Raw genomic sequence first — 14,848 nt, 5'->3', positions numbered from 1 at the left:
TTGCATGCAAGTGCGCACCGGAGAGAAATAGGGGCCCTATTGCCATCTACTAAGAGTCAGAATGTAAAAAAGGGTTTTCATCGATGTTTAGTGATTGTTTTCACCAGCGTCTACTTGTATCCCTTACAAGTGACTAACTTCTCCAAAAGGACGTATCTTAAGAAAATTGTGTGATCCATTGCATTTCTAGAGCAATCAGAATGAGAACATGTGCTTTCAATCACGTTTGGTGACGATGGAAGTGAACATGCAATGTGTAAATTGTGGTCCCTTCAACGGCAAATAGCAACTGTCGAACGTTGTCCAACTTTAACTCGCTTTTTGGGGTGGTATCGTTGGACTTGTAATTGCCTAATTTATGCACACGAGTAAAAGCACAACGCTGACAGGGGTATCGACCCACCACACCGAATCCATGATACTTTACCTATGAGCATTGTGGCTCACAAACCCAAGCGGGTCAGCGAGGACTGTCCGGACTTACTGCTAGCCTTTAGCCTCGTTAGCTCGACAAACGACGGTCCGGCTTTTTTTTCTCTTTTTTTCTGGTGATTCACAACGTGTCCGAACCGGGTCGGGATTTCAGCTGGCCCGATAGTTGATGCTCTGCCGCCAGTTCGCCTGTCAGACCTGTTTGCATCGGAACCACGCCGGAATTAAAATAGCGTCTTTCCCCACAGTCTGGTCAGCACCGGCTCACTGGTATATTAATGGCAGACTCTCGGGTTATTCTTGGTGTGTTGATGCAAGCCTTCACAGCCCAGAACAGCTGCAGACTACCTGGGACCCGATACCCGGCGTACATGACGCATGCGCACTGGTCACGAAACCGTGCCTTTTAAATAAAATAATAGTTAAGAAATAAACTAAGCAAAGAAGATAATAATACTTTCGCTCTTGTAATGTTGTGAATGTTGTGAATGAATTAAACTAAATAACTCTTAATTTGACGTACACAAGGATGAGAAAATACTAGAATAGATTGAAATAGAATAAAATTAATTGTCGTTGTATACCTGATATACAACGAATATGGGAACGCTGTTCCGATTCGTGTACATTAAATGCATATGAACAATAAATAGAATAAATCTTAAACAATTAAAAAAACATACCCCTGATATACAACGAATATGGGAACGCTGTTCCAATTAGTGTACATTAAATGCATATGAACAATAAATAGAATAAATCTTAAACAATTAAAAAAAAACATACCTTAATAGGAATGACAAACTAGATGAAGCTGATTTTTGAAGAAATTGCATGGGAATGTTGAAACCTGAATGAAGAATCATGGAAGCATGTGGAATGATGCGGAATGTCTTGACTCATTTGGATGATAAGATAACAGAATGATTTTGAATATTACGGAATGACCTTGAATATTGTGCAATTATGTGGAGAGATATTAAATGATATGGATTTATGAAATATCTTGATTTTGTTTTGTTTACTTTTAGACATTTAGGAGAAACAAATTTCTGTTTGGGATGAGCGAAACTATTTCAGGAAATGTTTCATGTAATATTAAATATCTCAACAAAATGCTCCCAGGGAGTGTTGATTCCTCAGCAGCGGTTCACATGGTTCTAGTGCGATGGCGTTTTAGTACGACGGCATATCCATGAATTTAGTTTGTTTCACTTTCACTAATGAAGTGCAAAACGACTCAAAGTTTTGTTTTAAATGTATCAGCATGGAAGCTCGCGCAAAAGTTGAGATTATGATGTCAATAGAAATTGCCTTTGCAAAACAATTTGTCCATTATCTAAGGAAACATTGGAACTTTAGTAAAAACCAAGTTGATCTGAACTGTAATTATCCTTACTTTATACAATGCAAGTCCTCCTTTGGTCGGTCTCAGTTGCAATCTAGCTTTTTTCAACTCACTGCAGACATGAATAGAAAAGCATCAGTTTTTTTTCCGTCATGTAAACCTTTTTTTTTTTAAACTACAGTTGTCACAAAGCATACGCAAAGTAATATCAATAATAACAAATAATTAATCATGGATGCTCAGATGTCACGTTCAATGTCGATGGATTTGATTTAAAACAGTGATGTATTTAGGTCACTAGGTGTCACTATTCAGTTAATGAATTGCCAAAGTTTAATCATAATTAAGTACATTTGATCATTGTTATTGTGCTTTTTAGTAAGTACTGGGCACAATTCGACACGCAGGTGTCTTTTTCCATGTCAGATAAGAACAGACAACATTCTTGTAAATTCCTCGTTGCTGCTGAGTTGATGTGCATGACGGTGGATTGCATCCGTGCGTGTGTACGCAGGGGAAGGTCCTTTGCTCGCGCTGGTAGGATCGGGTATGTTACCTTATATCTCCCAAATCCGTAATGTCACACTTTCATTTGCTCTTTCGGGGTGAACGCAAGTAATCTCATTGGATACGAAGCTGTCAATCATTGCGCTATTACAAGCTCTGTGATTGGTTATTTTTGTGGCACAAACGTAAGGTGCGAGCATATCTGAGCACAAGCAGAGGATGACTCAATTGAGCGAGAGCTCGATGTTGAGTGAACGAAATGTCGAGCGAGCAAGGGAGGAGTATCGCTAGCAAGAGAGATGTTGAGCGAGAGAGGGCTATCGCGAGCGAGCAAAAAGGAATTTTGAGTGAGGAACTTTTCAATATTTTTTTCTGCACTCAAAACTTGTTTTTGCTCTCTCAGTTTTATTTTCTACGTTCAATGATTTTTTGCGCGCTCGCAATTGTGGCACAAATATAACGCCATAGTATGTGAATGGAGTCCTACGACATTGAGCGGGGAGCTTGTTTACATTGTATTAGCGGGCGATTAAGGCACGCGTAGTCTCGAAGCAAACGCCGTTAAAGAAAAGAGGAAATACAGTTTGTCTTTTTTTGTTTGTTTTTTGGAGTTGCCACGTCAAGCAGTGTTGTTAGCAAATTAAAGTCACGTTGTTAAGCCACATGAGTCTGACCGCTCACTGATCTGAGTTGCTTGGTGGTTGAGGTGCTCCAGCGCAGCCTACATAATCTCTCTCTCCGCAACAATACTAATACTGTACTATAAGAGCATTCTGGGATGCATTTAAAATAAGCAATGAATGCAGACCAAATTTGCATTCTTTCTCTGATTGGCTCTTGGCCAGCAAATGCAAGATGGAAGTTTTTTTAATTTCCCAATTAAAGACTTTTTTTTTTTTAGTAAATTCAACCTCAGCAATACTTGGTTTCTTTCACGGTGAGGCATGGCAGTTTGAGGCGGTGTGGGACGTGGGAAAGGTGGAACCGAAAAAATGCAGGGCAGACTGGGATGAGGCTCAAATGAGGAGGGTTTAATAGCCAACAGAAGCAGGGTTGTGAAGAACCAACATTACAGAGTACAACAAAAACACTAAACTCAACTCACTGGGGCAACAGAGGAACGGGAGGCAGCACGGGAAGGACAGGTACAAAGGAGCGTGAGACAAGACAGCGGGGGAATGACTTACAATGACCCGACAAGGGACGAGGCAAAACACTGGGGCTTAAATACTAACAGAACTAATTAAGACGCAAGACACCTGGGAACAACAAGGGGCGGGGAAACTGACTGGAGGAAACACACGGGCGACAGGTGAGGCTAATTACAGTGATGACACGCGGGGGGAACACAGAGAACCTATAACTGAAACTACACAACCCAAAACCCACAACAAAAAACAGATCATGACAGTTGCACTTGTAGTGTATGTGACAGACGAAATTTAAATAAATGTTAATGAAACTGTCTTCCACAGTAAATGCATATGTATGTACAGTACCATAAGTTGTGTATGAGGGATCCTTTCTCACAGTTTCGTTCTGTCACTAACAGTAAGTAAACAACAGTGAAGTAAAACTAATTTATTTGTACAGCTATTACTCACAATGGAGTCTAAAAGAGCTTCACACGCCCACAGTTGAAAAATAACTGGTGACATCAAGGAATGTCACAAAGGAAAAATACCACAGATAGCGGTCTGTGTAAAACACACACATCTTTCACAGCAAAAAAAAAAACAAGAAAAAACAGGCCCCCCAAAAAACCTAAAAATATCTATGAATTAGCTGTTCATTGTGCCATTTTATTAACAAAAAAAACAAAACAATTCAAATGTGACACAGTAACCCAACTTGCCAGTACCTGAAAACGGTCCACGTTTTAAGTGTCCTGCACAACTGCTTACAGCTCTTGTCAATTCAGTTTTTATTTTTTCAACATTCTTTCACTTACAGCAACGGCAAAGTCTTGAATAAAGATAGATAGCATTTCAGTGTTGGTAATGGCTCTTGAAAGCACAAATATTAATATACGTCAAAGGTACATGAAGTCACAAATAAATCTGAAACGTCTTAATCTTGTAAAATGTCTTAGCGTTCAGTAGTTTTAGTACCATAGTGTTTTCTTCTGTTGCTGATTTATTTATGCAAGTCTTGACATTTGTTAGGAGTGATTTTATTTTCTATACAGTATTTGATTGTTAGTATTTGATGATTCATTTATATCTGTTGGTGGTTCCCTCCAGCAGCGCTGGGAGGAAGTGAAGCACTGCCACCATGCTGAACATCCACAAATCCCATCCTCTGCCTCCTCTTCCTCTGTTCAGTCATCTGCGCATGCACAAAAGTACATATGCACGCACGCACACGCACACACACTCAGTAAATGTGTGTATACTGTACATACACACTAAAAACACTTAAAACAACATAAAGTGGACATGTCCGTCTGCCAAGGACATTTCATTTGTCACTAATAATGTGCATGCGGTCATATCATTACTAGAAAAGGTTGAACGAAATGAATACATCAAGAAGTGATCAAAACATTATAATGTTCATCTTAAATTGTTGTAATTGACATTATTTCACGCAAGGCATTTCAAAACCCTTCCTTAAATCTAAGATACTGTCTAACTCTTGTGTTTGTGACAAATTGCTTGAAAGGTGTTGAATTAAAAGGCAAAATAAAGTTGATATCAATGGGGTTCTTAGAAATAATGACTTCCAAGCATAAGCAGTAAAAAAAATTGACTACATTTGCCAGGGTCCGGATCTCGTGATGACAACATTGTGAACAACACAGTCATACATAAATCAGTCTTCAGTTTAATTTCACATTTTGGTGTATTTTTTAATTTTATTAGTTTCTATGTGCATTTATTGAAAGAAATGTGGTTTGAGACGAGGAACATGTATATTTTTCTCATTTTTATTCATATGGTAGGCTAAATAGCGGCTTGAAAATAGCTGGCACCGAATGAGTTAAAAAAATTCAGCTGATGAAAGACCATGATTGTTACATAAGCTGCCAGCCGGTGCGGTACTCTGTGATTTACTGTACATCTGATCTGATTTGTCAACTAACTGAGAGTACTGCTATTGACTCAGAAAATAGTCATTTGCGGCAGCCCGAATAGTCAGTCTTGCTTATCTTATTTGCATACCTGCTCTTTGAGCTCTGTAAGCTGCGTTGTCAGCGTCATCACTGCTTTCATGGTGGAGTCAAGTTTGTCCTGTAACATCCTCATCTCATTCTGCTCACCGTCACCGTCACTGACCACCAGCGACATAGCTTGCATTCGTGGGAACCAATCCAGATTATTGTTCTGCAACACAAAAGGCATTAAAAAAGCACTAGCTGTTTCGGGCTCATGAGCTACTTCTCTTGTACCTTGATCATCAAGGCCACATAGCTCTCGGGCCCAGTGTAGTCAGTCTTGTTCTTCTCACGCACCAGAACAATAAAGTACAAGTAATTCCAGATGTTGTGCTCCAGCTTGATGTGCTCCTCGAAAGATACTGTCTTGTTGTCAAACTTGTCTCGCTCCAGACCTAAAGGCATAAAGCTCTTCATTAAGTGTTGTAATAACATTAGTGGTGCCTTGAGATATGTTTGATCTAAAATCATTCAAATGAACAGAAGTTTTTCTCATGGCTGCCTCACACAACATATATAGTACATGTTGTGATGACAAAGGGGCAATATAATAGAGACATGCAGACAAAAGTGAACAAATGCTGGTTGCGGAAACAACAGTCAGCTGGGCGACAGTGGCTGCCTTGGAAATACAGACAGAACCAAGCCAAGGCTGAGAGGCCAATCAGGCGCGGCAGAATCACAGTCAGGCAGGCAGAATGGGCAAGTGCAGTCAGTTTCAAAGTCCAGGCAGGCAGAACAAGGCAGCAGGCATTCAGATGTTCAGGGGCAAGCAGGGTAAGTATGTAATCTAAAACAGGAATGTATGTGGGAAGGCTTGGTATGAGGGTAGGACGATCTGGCGGGGACTAGCAGGAAGAGGCAGGCTTATGTGCCGGGCAAGTAATTAGTTGCACCTGGAGGCAATTGGACTGATCGAATACATTGTGGTTAGATAGGAGGCAGAATAAGCTGGCTAGACAGGCAGGCAATAAAAATGTGAGTTAATGAACATACATACACAACATACACTTTGTTTTCATGTTACACTGTGTTGTGTTTCAATTAAATTCAGAAGTGTAACTGTAGAACCACAGAAATGGTGCAAACAGAAGTGGACCAACATCTGACGAATAATAGACCAGAAAAAAAGTTTAATGTCGCTCTCTAGAGGTGGCGGAAGGCTGTGCAAAAATACACCTGACGGTGACTGACGGACCAATGATTACAATTTCGTCTGGCTTGAAAAAATGACTGATGATGACTAAAGGGGGGCAGGGCTTTGATGAATCTCGTTCCAGCAAAAAAAATGTAAGTTGCCCACCTCTGCTGTTTTCAATAATCAGGTTTTATTGTGCAGGATTTTGAAAATCTCTTTTTTCTGAAAAATACCCCCCCCCCCCCCCCACGCGCAAAAAAAAAAATACGTACCTCCATTATTGACACCTCTTTTCATTGTCAATGTTTCAATAACAAGCGAAAACATTAAGGGTATGGGCTTCATTTCAGTTGTCTTGTTTAAGCTCAATCAATGTGATGCTTCGTTTTACTGTTGTGTCGCATGGCAGAAAGGTTCTGTTTCATATTAATATGTATTAGTATGGTCATTATTCACTTGATTGTATCTCTCATAGCTTAAGACCTTTAGAAGGCATTTGTGAAAATGATGTTGTGGCTATAGAAAATGGACGGATGGATGTAGGACATACATTCTCAAAGGCTTTTTGGATGCTGTGGGCTTGACAATCGCACTTGGAGGTACGCAGCTGTAGCGAGTGTTGTCTTTGTAACGTCTTGAAAAATGGATAATCAACAACAATAACTATAAGCAAAGCTTGGAACACCAACGGTTGCAGTCGCAATGAGCTGCTTTGCGAAGAAAAAGTATGCTGATTTTTATGGACTACAATGTGAAACAATTTTGCACACATGTAAATCGTGGTGTAAAGCATGTTTTTGTTGTGCCAGGTACTCCAAAAGTAGTCTGGGCTGCAAGGGCCTTTCATCGCTGCTTGCAGCTCAAATTGAGATTGGAGTTTGCACTTTTTGTGTATGACTCTCAAAATGTGGCATACATTTACTTTTGTACAAATAGGGGGTATGACTTTGTGTATATTGATGAAATAATTTACACTTCTGAACAAATTTTGAACAAATGTGAGTGATATGAGTGCATGTGCGATGTGGACTGACAGCAGATGAAACAGGTAGTCTTCAGGATCTCCTCCTTTTTTTGCTTTTCACTCCTCAGGTCAGCGAAGGTGTCAATTATGACTCCGAAGATGAGGTTGAGGACAATGATGATCACAATGAAGTAGAACAACAAGTCATAGACCACACGTGCAGGAAAGAGTGGCTCCTACACACATGCAGAACCATATGAGAGGCTTTCAGAGACAAAATTCAGTTACCGCTATAAAACCAGACAGACACTCTCACAGGTGCTACTGAAACACACTCATGAACTATTAAAATGCTCTCAAGCTCACTATTGAAACACCTTTATATACAATAGATGAACACAATGACTCTTGAATCACTCTCATACACAATATCAAATGATCTCCAACACATGAATAATTATAAGAACATTTCATACAGCACAGTCACAGTGCCATGAGCAAGAATTTTCATCATTCACCTGTTTTTTTTTAAATGAACGGATAGACAACACTTGTGGCCAGCACTCCTCCTAACATTAAGTCAATTGAGCATTGTTCTAATGTAGTTATATACATACACAAACAGTTATTTTGACATCAAAAGCACATTTTCACTGTTTTTGTCTGTCACTCAAATGAGCTACTGTACTTACAAACAGTGACTCCAAAAGAACGAAATAATGTAAAATCATTTTTATTTTTCAAGATAAAGAACTCCAACTCCAACTTAAATCTACAACACTTGAAGGAGCGTAACCAAATGGTTATGACAGGAAAAGAACAGAATATGGAGAATAATTTCATAAATTAAAAAAAATGTGATGTTTTATATATATATATATATATATATATATATATATATATACACACACAGTATATATATATATATATATATATATATATATATATATATATATATATATATATATATATATATATATATATATATATATATATATATATATATATACACACACAGTATATATATATACTGTATATATATATATATATATATATATATATATATATATATATATATATATATATACTGGGTTTACGAATTCCCTCTTTTACGAACGTTTCATCTTACGAGCATGGACCGCGGGGTGTGTTTTGTCCCCCTCTTACGCACATACCTTTCGTCTTACGAACAATCCAACATGACGATCAATGAGACCGTACAATTTTTTTCGCTTTGCTGCATCAACGAAATCAACTGTCAACGCCGATATGCTATTGCTTTTACAATGTCACTGTCTCAGTCACGGTGTCAGTCACGGAGATGCCGATATGCTATTGGTCGATTAATGTCACAGTCCCGGTCTCACTCACGGAGATGCGGATATGCTGTTGGCCGGCGTCACGTCAATCACAGAAATGCCGATATGTTATTGGCCGAACGCCTTCATCTAGCTTGATAGCACAGCTGGTCGGGATGGGAGGAAGGAGAGAAAAGGAGTGAAAAACGGATGGAAGGAATGTTGTGAAGGCAAACTTTATCTGTTAAAATTGCTAGTGGCGGTAAAGGAAGAAGTAAGAGGATGATGACAATAGAAACAAAGCAGGAGATAATAAAAAAAAATACGAAGGAGGCGCACGCATAGTTAACCTTGCTCGTGAGTATGGCCGTAACTGCTCGGCAATCTTCTAAGGGCAAGACTTTCCTTGCCAGGGGACAGACCTCGGTCAATAACAAAATGGAGAGGCTTCTTCTATTATGGATTATAGAGAAGGAAATCACCGGTGATATGTTCTCGTTAAAGAAAATTAATAAATAAATTCTGTGGGTTGGTCTCTGCTCTCCTCCGCCTCCACCCAGCTTGTCACGTCGCCCCAAAGGTAAATGTCATTTTTCCTTTGTATATTTATGTTATTTAATTTAACTGTACAGTAGATTATGTTACTCATTTTTAATATGTGTATAAAGTCGTGATGTTTTTACCTAAGGTTTTTGCACGCGTTGCACGCATTCACTAATTAACATAGGTTTGGATTGCCCGTCATACGAACAATTTGAGTTACGAGCGTAGCCGCTGAACGGATTAAGTTCATAACACGGGGGCCCACTGTATATATATGTGTGTGTGTATATATATATATATATATATATATATATATATATATATATATATATATATATATAATTGTATGCATGTATATTATAAATAAGTAGCACTTACTATACTATTTTGATACCAATTTTTAATATATATATATATATATATATATATATATATATATATATATATATATATATATATATATATGTATATGTATACACACACACACACACACACATATATAGAGTCAGTACTTTGTCCTTTACTCTTTAACATGTACATGCTCCCGCTTGATGATATTCTTCTAATTTTCTGCTTCTCAACCCCAGTAAAACAGAAATATTAGTTATTGGCCCTCCTCATTATCTGCACCCGTTTAAGAACACACTTTTAATCCGGATAATTGTACAATTGCCCAAAGTCTTTGCACTCATCACTTACTGCCACTTACATAGCACAATGAAGTATGTTTAGCACTCAGCATCTAGTGCTACCTGTTGAGCCTGAAAGGGGAGCACCCTCCTACCTGCGGTCCCGTCTGAAGGTTTTTTTTTTTTCCCCAGATGGGGTTTTTGAGTTTTTCCTACCTCCTCTGGACAACTGTTCAGGGGATGTCATTGGGTAATTGTGATGTTCTGAGTGATTTCTTTTTCACCTGTGAAGCCCTTTGCGACTGTGGTGATTCAGGGCTGTACAATATGGCGTTATATTTGTGCCACAATTACGCACGCGCGGAAAAAAAAATTGAGCGGAGAAAATCAAACTGAGCAAGCGAAAACAGATTTTGAGAGCAAGAAAAAAACTATTGAGCGCGTAATGATAAGAGTTTGAGCGCGCGCCGATGGAGTTTGAACACAGAAAAAGAAATTGCTCGCTCAAAATTCCTTTTTGCTCGCTCGCAATAGCATTCTCCTGCTCAACATCTCGCTCTCGCTCGCGATACTCCTCCCTCCCTCGCTCAACATCGCGTTTGCTCAACATCGAGCTCTCGCTCGCTCGAGTCGTCCTCTGCGCTCGCTCAGTTCTGTTCACGCGTTACGTTTGTGCCACAAAACCAGCCAATCAGAGCTTGTAAAAGCACATTGATTGACAGCTTTGTATCCAATGAGATTGCTTGTTGTGTTCACCTGGAACGAGCAAACGAGTGTGCGTCACATCGACGTAGGCGGGAGGGGTGGGCTTATATTATTAAAGTACAAAAACTAACAAGGTATTTCTGTCAAATGATACAATACAGTAATAATAATAATATTAAAAGTAATTCTCCAGCCCAAGTCCGTGTTGACGCACACTCGTTTGCCCTTTTCGGGTGAACACAGGGCAAACGAGAGTGCGTCAACGGATAGCGTACAAGCAATCTCATTGGATACTAAGCTGTGTCAATCAAAGTGCTTTTACAAGCTCTGATTGGCTGGTTTTGTGGCACAAACGTAACGCGTGAACAGAACTGAGCGAGCGCAGAGGACGACTCGAGCGAGCGAGAGCTCGATGTTGAGCAAACGCGATGTTGAGCGAGGGAGAGAGGAGTATCGCGAGCGAGAGCGAGATGTTGAGCGAGAGAGGGCTATCCCGAGCGAGCAAAGAGGAATTTTGAGCGAGCAATTTCTTTTTCTGTGTTCAAACTCCATCGGCGCGCGCTCAAACTCTTATCATTACGCGCTCAATAGTTTTTTTCTTGCTCTCAAAATCTGTTTTCGCTCGCTCAGTTTGATTTTCTCCGCTCAATTTTTTTTTCCGCGCGTGCGTAATTGTGGCACAAATATAACGCCATAGTAAAAATGAACTGGAATTGACTTAAATGAAGTACTTTTTGCTAAGCGGTGAGCAGAGGAAGCGCTTACATTTTTGGAGGGCTGCCGAAGCACGTCGCCCACTCCGCCACCATTTCTCAGCCCATGATTTAAAACTGTCACGATACACATCAACAGAGTGTCACAGGCCCGCTCACTGCTCAACTCATCTGTGGGGGGGAACACAACAAAATGCAAACTAGTTCAGATTTGATATGAAAACACAGAGGAGCGCATTATGGTCAGAAAAATATATCCCAAAAAGTTTCATTAACGACTGACTCTGGTTTTAAAGGATCAGTTTGTTGGTGGATAAAATTTGGCAGAAATGACAAAAACAGATTCTCGTGGTCCAAATACTGATTTTAAGATTTCTTAAAATAAAATACCCTTAACTCTTTAAGGGTCCCTTAACTCTTTAAGGGACTCTTTAAGGTCCTCTACACACCAAGTCGACATTGGTGGTCAGAACTCAGCATGTACCGTCAGCTTGGTGTGGCGAAACATGCTGGAGCTTGAGATTGAAGTAGCTCATAGGTGTTGTTTGAGATGAAGTAGTTGTGAAGTTGGGCATAAGTGAATATGGACATGAATGAATTTACTCATTTTCTGAAACTCTTATGCTCTATAACTACAACATTCTATTTTATTCTGTTTGAGGGGTGAAATGACATTGATGTGAATACTGTCAAACTCGCAAATGAAAAGATAATTATGATTGATCCATTGATCCATTGATTCATTACAAAGTTTTTCTTCCCTGTCCCACTTTGGACATGGGGCATTTTTGGAGAGACCGTACAAAGTGTTGATGCATTGCTCATGTATTTTTGTGAATGCAAACTGTTCAACCTCAAAACACGTCCTTTTAGCAATGCATTTACAATCAGTTAAGCATATAAAAAATATTAATAAATTTTCGTGTCTCGACCACACTAAGTGGATCATCATTTTTTAATCGGTAATTTAATATTTAAAAAAAAAAAAAACGTTGCAGCAATAAGACAACCACACTTGGTCACGGGGCGGCGCGGCGGGGAGAAAAGCCTGGGTGGGGGACCCAAATGCAGAAAGGCTCTGAGGCAATGAGTGTGTGCGGTAGTGCATATTTAATATTGTAAAGGGCTGGTAAGAACAGAAGCGGGGGAAAAACAGGACGGCAAAAACTTCAACAAAAGGAACAGGCAGGCTGGCAAGAACGAAACATATTACGGGCAGGTGGGCACAGAGATACGCTGACGGGAGACGAGTGATATGAGACAGGAACCGAGACTAACAACACGAGACGAACGACTGGTGATAAGCGACTGCTATGCGACTATGATCCGGCAAAGGCTGCAACAAAAACCGGGCTCATTTACACACACACACGCACACACACGCACACTAATGACAGCTGGGAAGGAAACAATAGGCAGGAGAAGCAGATTGGTTGGACACACGAGGGTCAGGTAAACGCAGACAGGTGGACCAAATCAAAAGTAATGCGGCGTGACACGATCTTAACAGAAACAGGAACTATGCAAACAAAAGAACAGAACCCCTAAAAATAAACCCACCACCCAAAAACCATCAGAACATGACACACTTTGGCTGATGATGAATCAAAAGATAAAAGTTGAAGGGAGACTCAAAGATCTTCATCGGTTGAGGTGAAATCATCATTTTTGTCGCGTTAATCTGTTGAGAGGTTCACTGAGATTTAAAAATCTCAGAAAATGCTGTAACATGCTATTATTGGTCTTTCAATCAACAGATCCTACATATTTGAGGTCAACATGTCTTATTGAAATCATTCAATGCTTTGTATATTTGAAATATTTATGTGCCAGAACTTTAAATAGTGTTCTCAAAACTAGGGGTTTTGACTTAGCAACATTGAAATGATTGTCATGGCATTTTTTTGGTACTTCCATGATATAAATAATTAAGGGAATAAATGTGTGTTAGCGGGCGGCTTGGCGGCGCAGTGGTTCAGGGAGCCGAATTCAAATCCACCTTTTCCGGCCTTCCTGTGTGAAGATTGCATGTTCTCCCCGAGCCCCGTGTGTGTTCTCTCCGAGCACTTCCTCCCACACGCCAAAAACATACATGGCAGGTGTATTGGATACACTAAATTGACCTTTGGTGTGATTAAGTGTGTGAAGCCCTGTCTGTGAGCCCTGCAATTGGCTGCCAGCCAGTTCAAGGTGTCCCCCGCATACTGCCCATAGCTGGGTTAGGCACCAGCAGGCATGTGACCCGTGTGAGGATAAGCGGCTATAGAAGATGGATGGATGGATGTCTTTTAACAGTCCGCAACCCTACCCTCAAAACTTGCTCAAAAGCACAACCATAAAATACAAAATAATGAAAAGGACAATCCAACAACAATGAATACGTACCGTTGTTTATACTCTCAGTTTCGATGCCGTCTGCTGCGATACAGTGGATGCCATCAGTGGGACATGACTTGAGGAAGTCTTGTGCAGTGTTGCTCTGAGAAGCTAACGAAGCAAACCCAAATTAACATGTACAACCAAGACTTGATGGTGTGACATCTTGAAGGAATCACAGTTGGGGTTACCTGGGGAAATCTGTGGCAATGGATCAACCTCCATGATGAAATCCTCCTTGAGACACAGAAAGCCCACGATGGAGAAGAGATAAACAAGGATGAGGGCAAGCAATGCAGTCAGCAGGATAGAGCGTCCGTTGCGTGTCACACTTTTGATCACGTTGAATAATGTCTCCTCGCGGTAAATCAGGTCAAAGAGCTGACATGGTGGAAACGCTTGTTACAGCAGCATACTTTGGCATGTCATTGGAGTGCATAAGCTACATACAAGGATGCTGTAGAATAGTTCGTGCACAAAGAGGCCCAATGTGGAGGTCAGCACATAGCCCAGATGGTACAGGAACTCCACATCCATTACCATGGCTTTATAGCCCATGATGAACGTTCCATTGTTGCCCACAAAGCTAACCACGAACACCACCTTGTTGATCAGCTGCAAGAAAAACAGCAGTTCTGAAGTCATATACACACCATCACCATAAGAGCACACTAAAACATGACCCTTAAAACATTTCCGTCAACAAATAAAGTAAGTTAGGATAATGGCACATTGGAATAGTTTATATATATATATATTTTTTTCCAAAGTTAAAACTACTTTGCACCAACTAAACTACTAAAAAGAACTTTGATTTAAAAAAAAAAAAAGAAAGAAAGGGAATAAAAGGCCTAGTTCTGTTGAGATTTGGATAGGGTTGCATTGTCTCTTAGTATGTTTTGGACCATCAGATATGCCTCAAACTCAAATATATGTTGGTGAAATATACAACTGGTGGTGTTTCATTAGAGTTCCTAGGGGGCACTACAAGAATATTTTTCAGGCTCATCCCCATATTGAAGTACAGGGAGTGAAAAA

The 14,848-nt window shown here is 40.0% G+C and overlaps 2 protein-coding genes across 5 annotated transcripts in view; both read right to left on the bottom strand.

Annotated features, from left to right (window-relative positions):
• LOC148426875 (SRSF protein kinase 3-like) overlaps nucleotides 1-708 on the bottom strand; it is a 27,672-nt gene extending 26,964 nt beyond the window's left edge. For all 4 annotated transcript variants that reach the window (XR_015864759.1, XM_088407804.1, XM_088407805.1 and 1 more), the window contains exon 1: nucleotides 428-708. Coding sequence is in view for 3 of the 4 variants with exons in the window: in XM_088407804.1 (XP_088263930.1) it covers nucleotides 428-437 (10 nt within the window). In the remaining variant the exon portion in view is untranslated. The remainder of the gene's footprint in view (nucleotides 1-427) is intronic.
• A 2,589-nt stretch (nucleotides 709-3,297) lies between these two features.
• The window catches only part of itpr3 (inositol 1,4,5-trisphosphate receptor, type 3), a 139,001-nt gene continuing 127,450 nt past the window's right edge, over nucleotides 3,298-14,848 (bottom strand). The window contains exons 52-59 of the mRNA XM_088402918.1: nucleotides 14,261-14,425; nucleotides 14,002-14,191; nucleotides 13,820-13,921; nucleotides 11,487-11,605; nucleotides 7,617-7,782; nucleotides 5,679-5,839; nucleotides 5,452-5,613; nucleotides 3,298-4,615 (exon numbers count right to left, since the gene is read on the bottom strand). Of these exons, the coding sequence (XP_088259044.1) occupies nucleotides 4,505-4,615; nucleotides 5,452-5,613; nucleotides 5,679-5,839; nucleotides 7,617-7,782; nucleotides 11,487-11,605; nucleotides 13,820-13,921; nucleotides 14,002-14,191; nucleotides 14,261-14,425 (1,176 nt within the window). The 3' untranslated portion in view covers nucleotides 3,298-4,504. The remainder of the gene's footprint in view (nucleotides 4,616-5,451; nucleotides 5,614-5,678; nucleotides 5,840-7,616; nucleotides 7,783-11,486; nucleotides 11,606-13,819; nucleotides 13,922-14,001; nucleotides 14,192-14,260; nucleotides 14,426-14,848) is intronic.

Source organism: Hippichthys cyanospilos, chromosome 2 (genome assembly GCF_059441005.1).
Source record: "Hippichthys cyanospilos isolate Australia breed blue-spotted pipefish chromosome 2, RoL_Hcya_1.0, whole genome shotgun sequence".
Lineage (NCBI taxonomy): Eukaryota > Metazoa > Chordata > Actinopteri > Syngnathiformes > Syngnathidae > Hippichthys > Hippichthys cyanospilos.
Note: the sequence above shows the minus strand (reverse complement) of the source record. Positions and strands in the feature narration are given on the sequence as shown.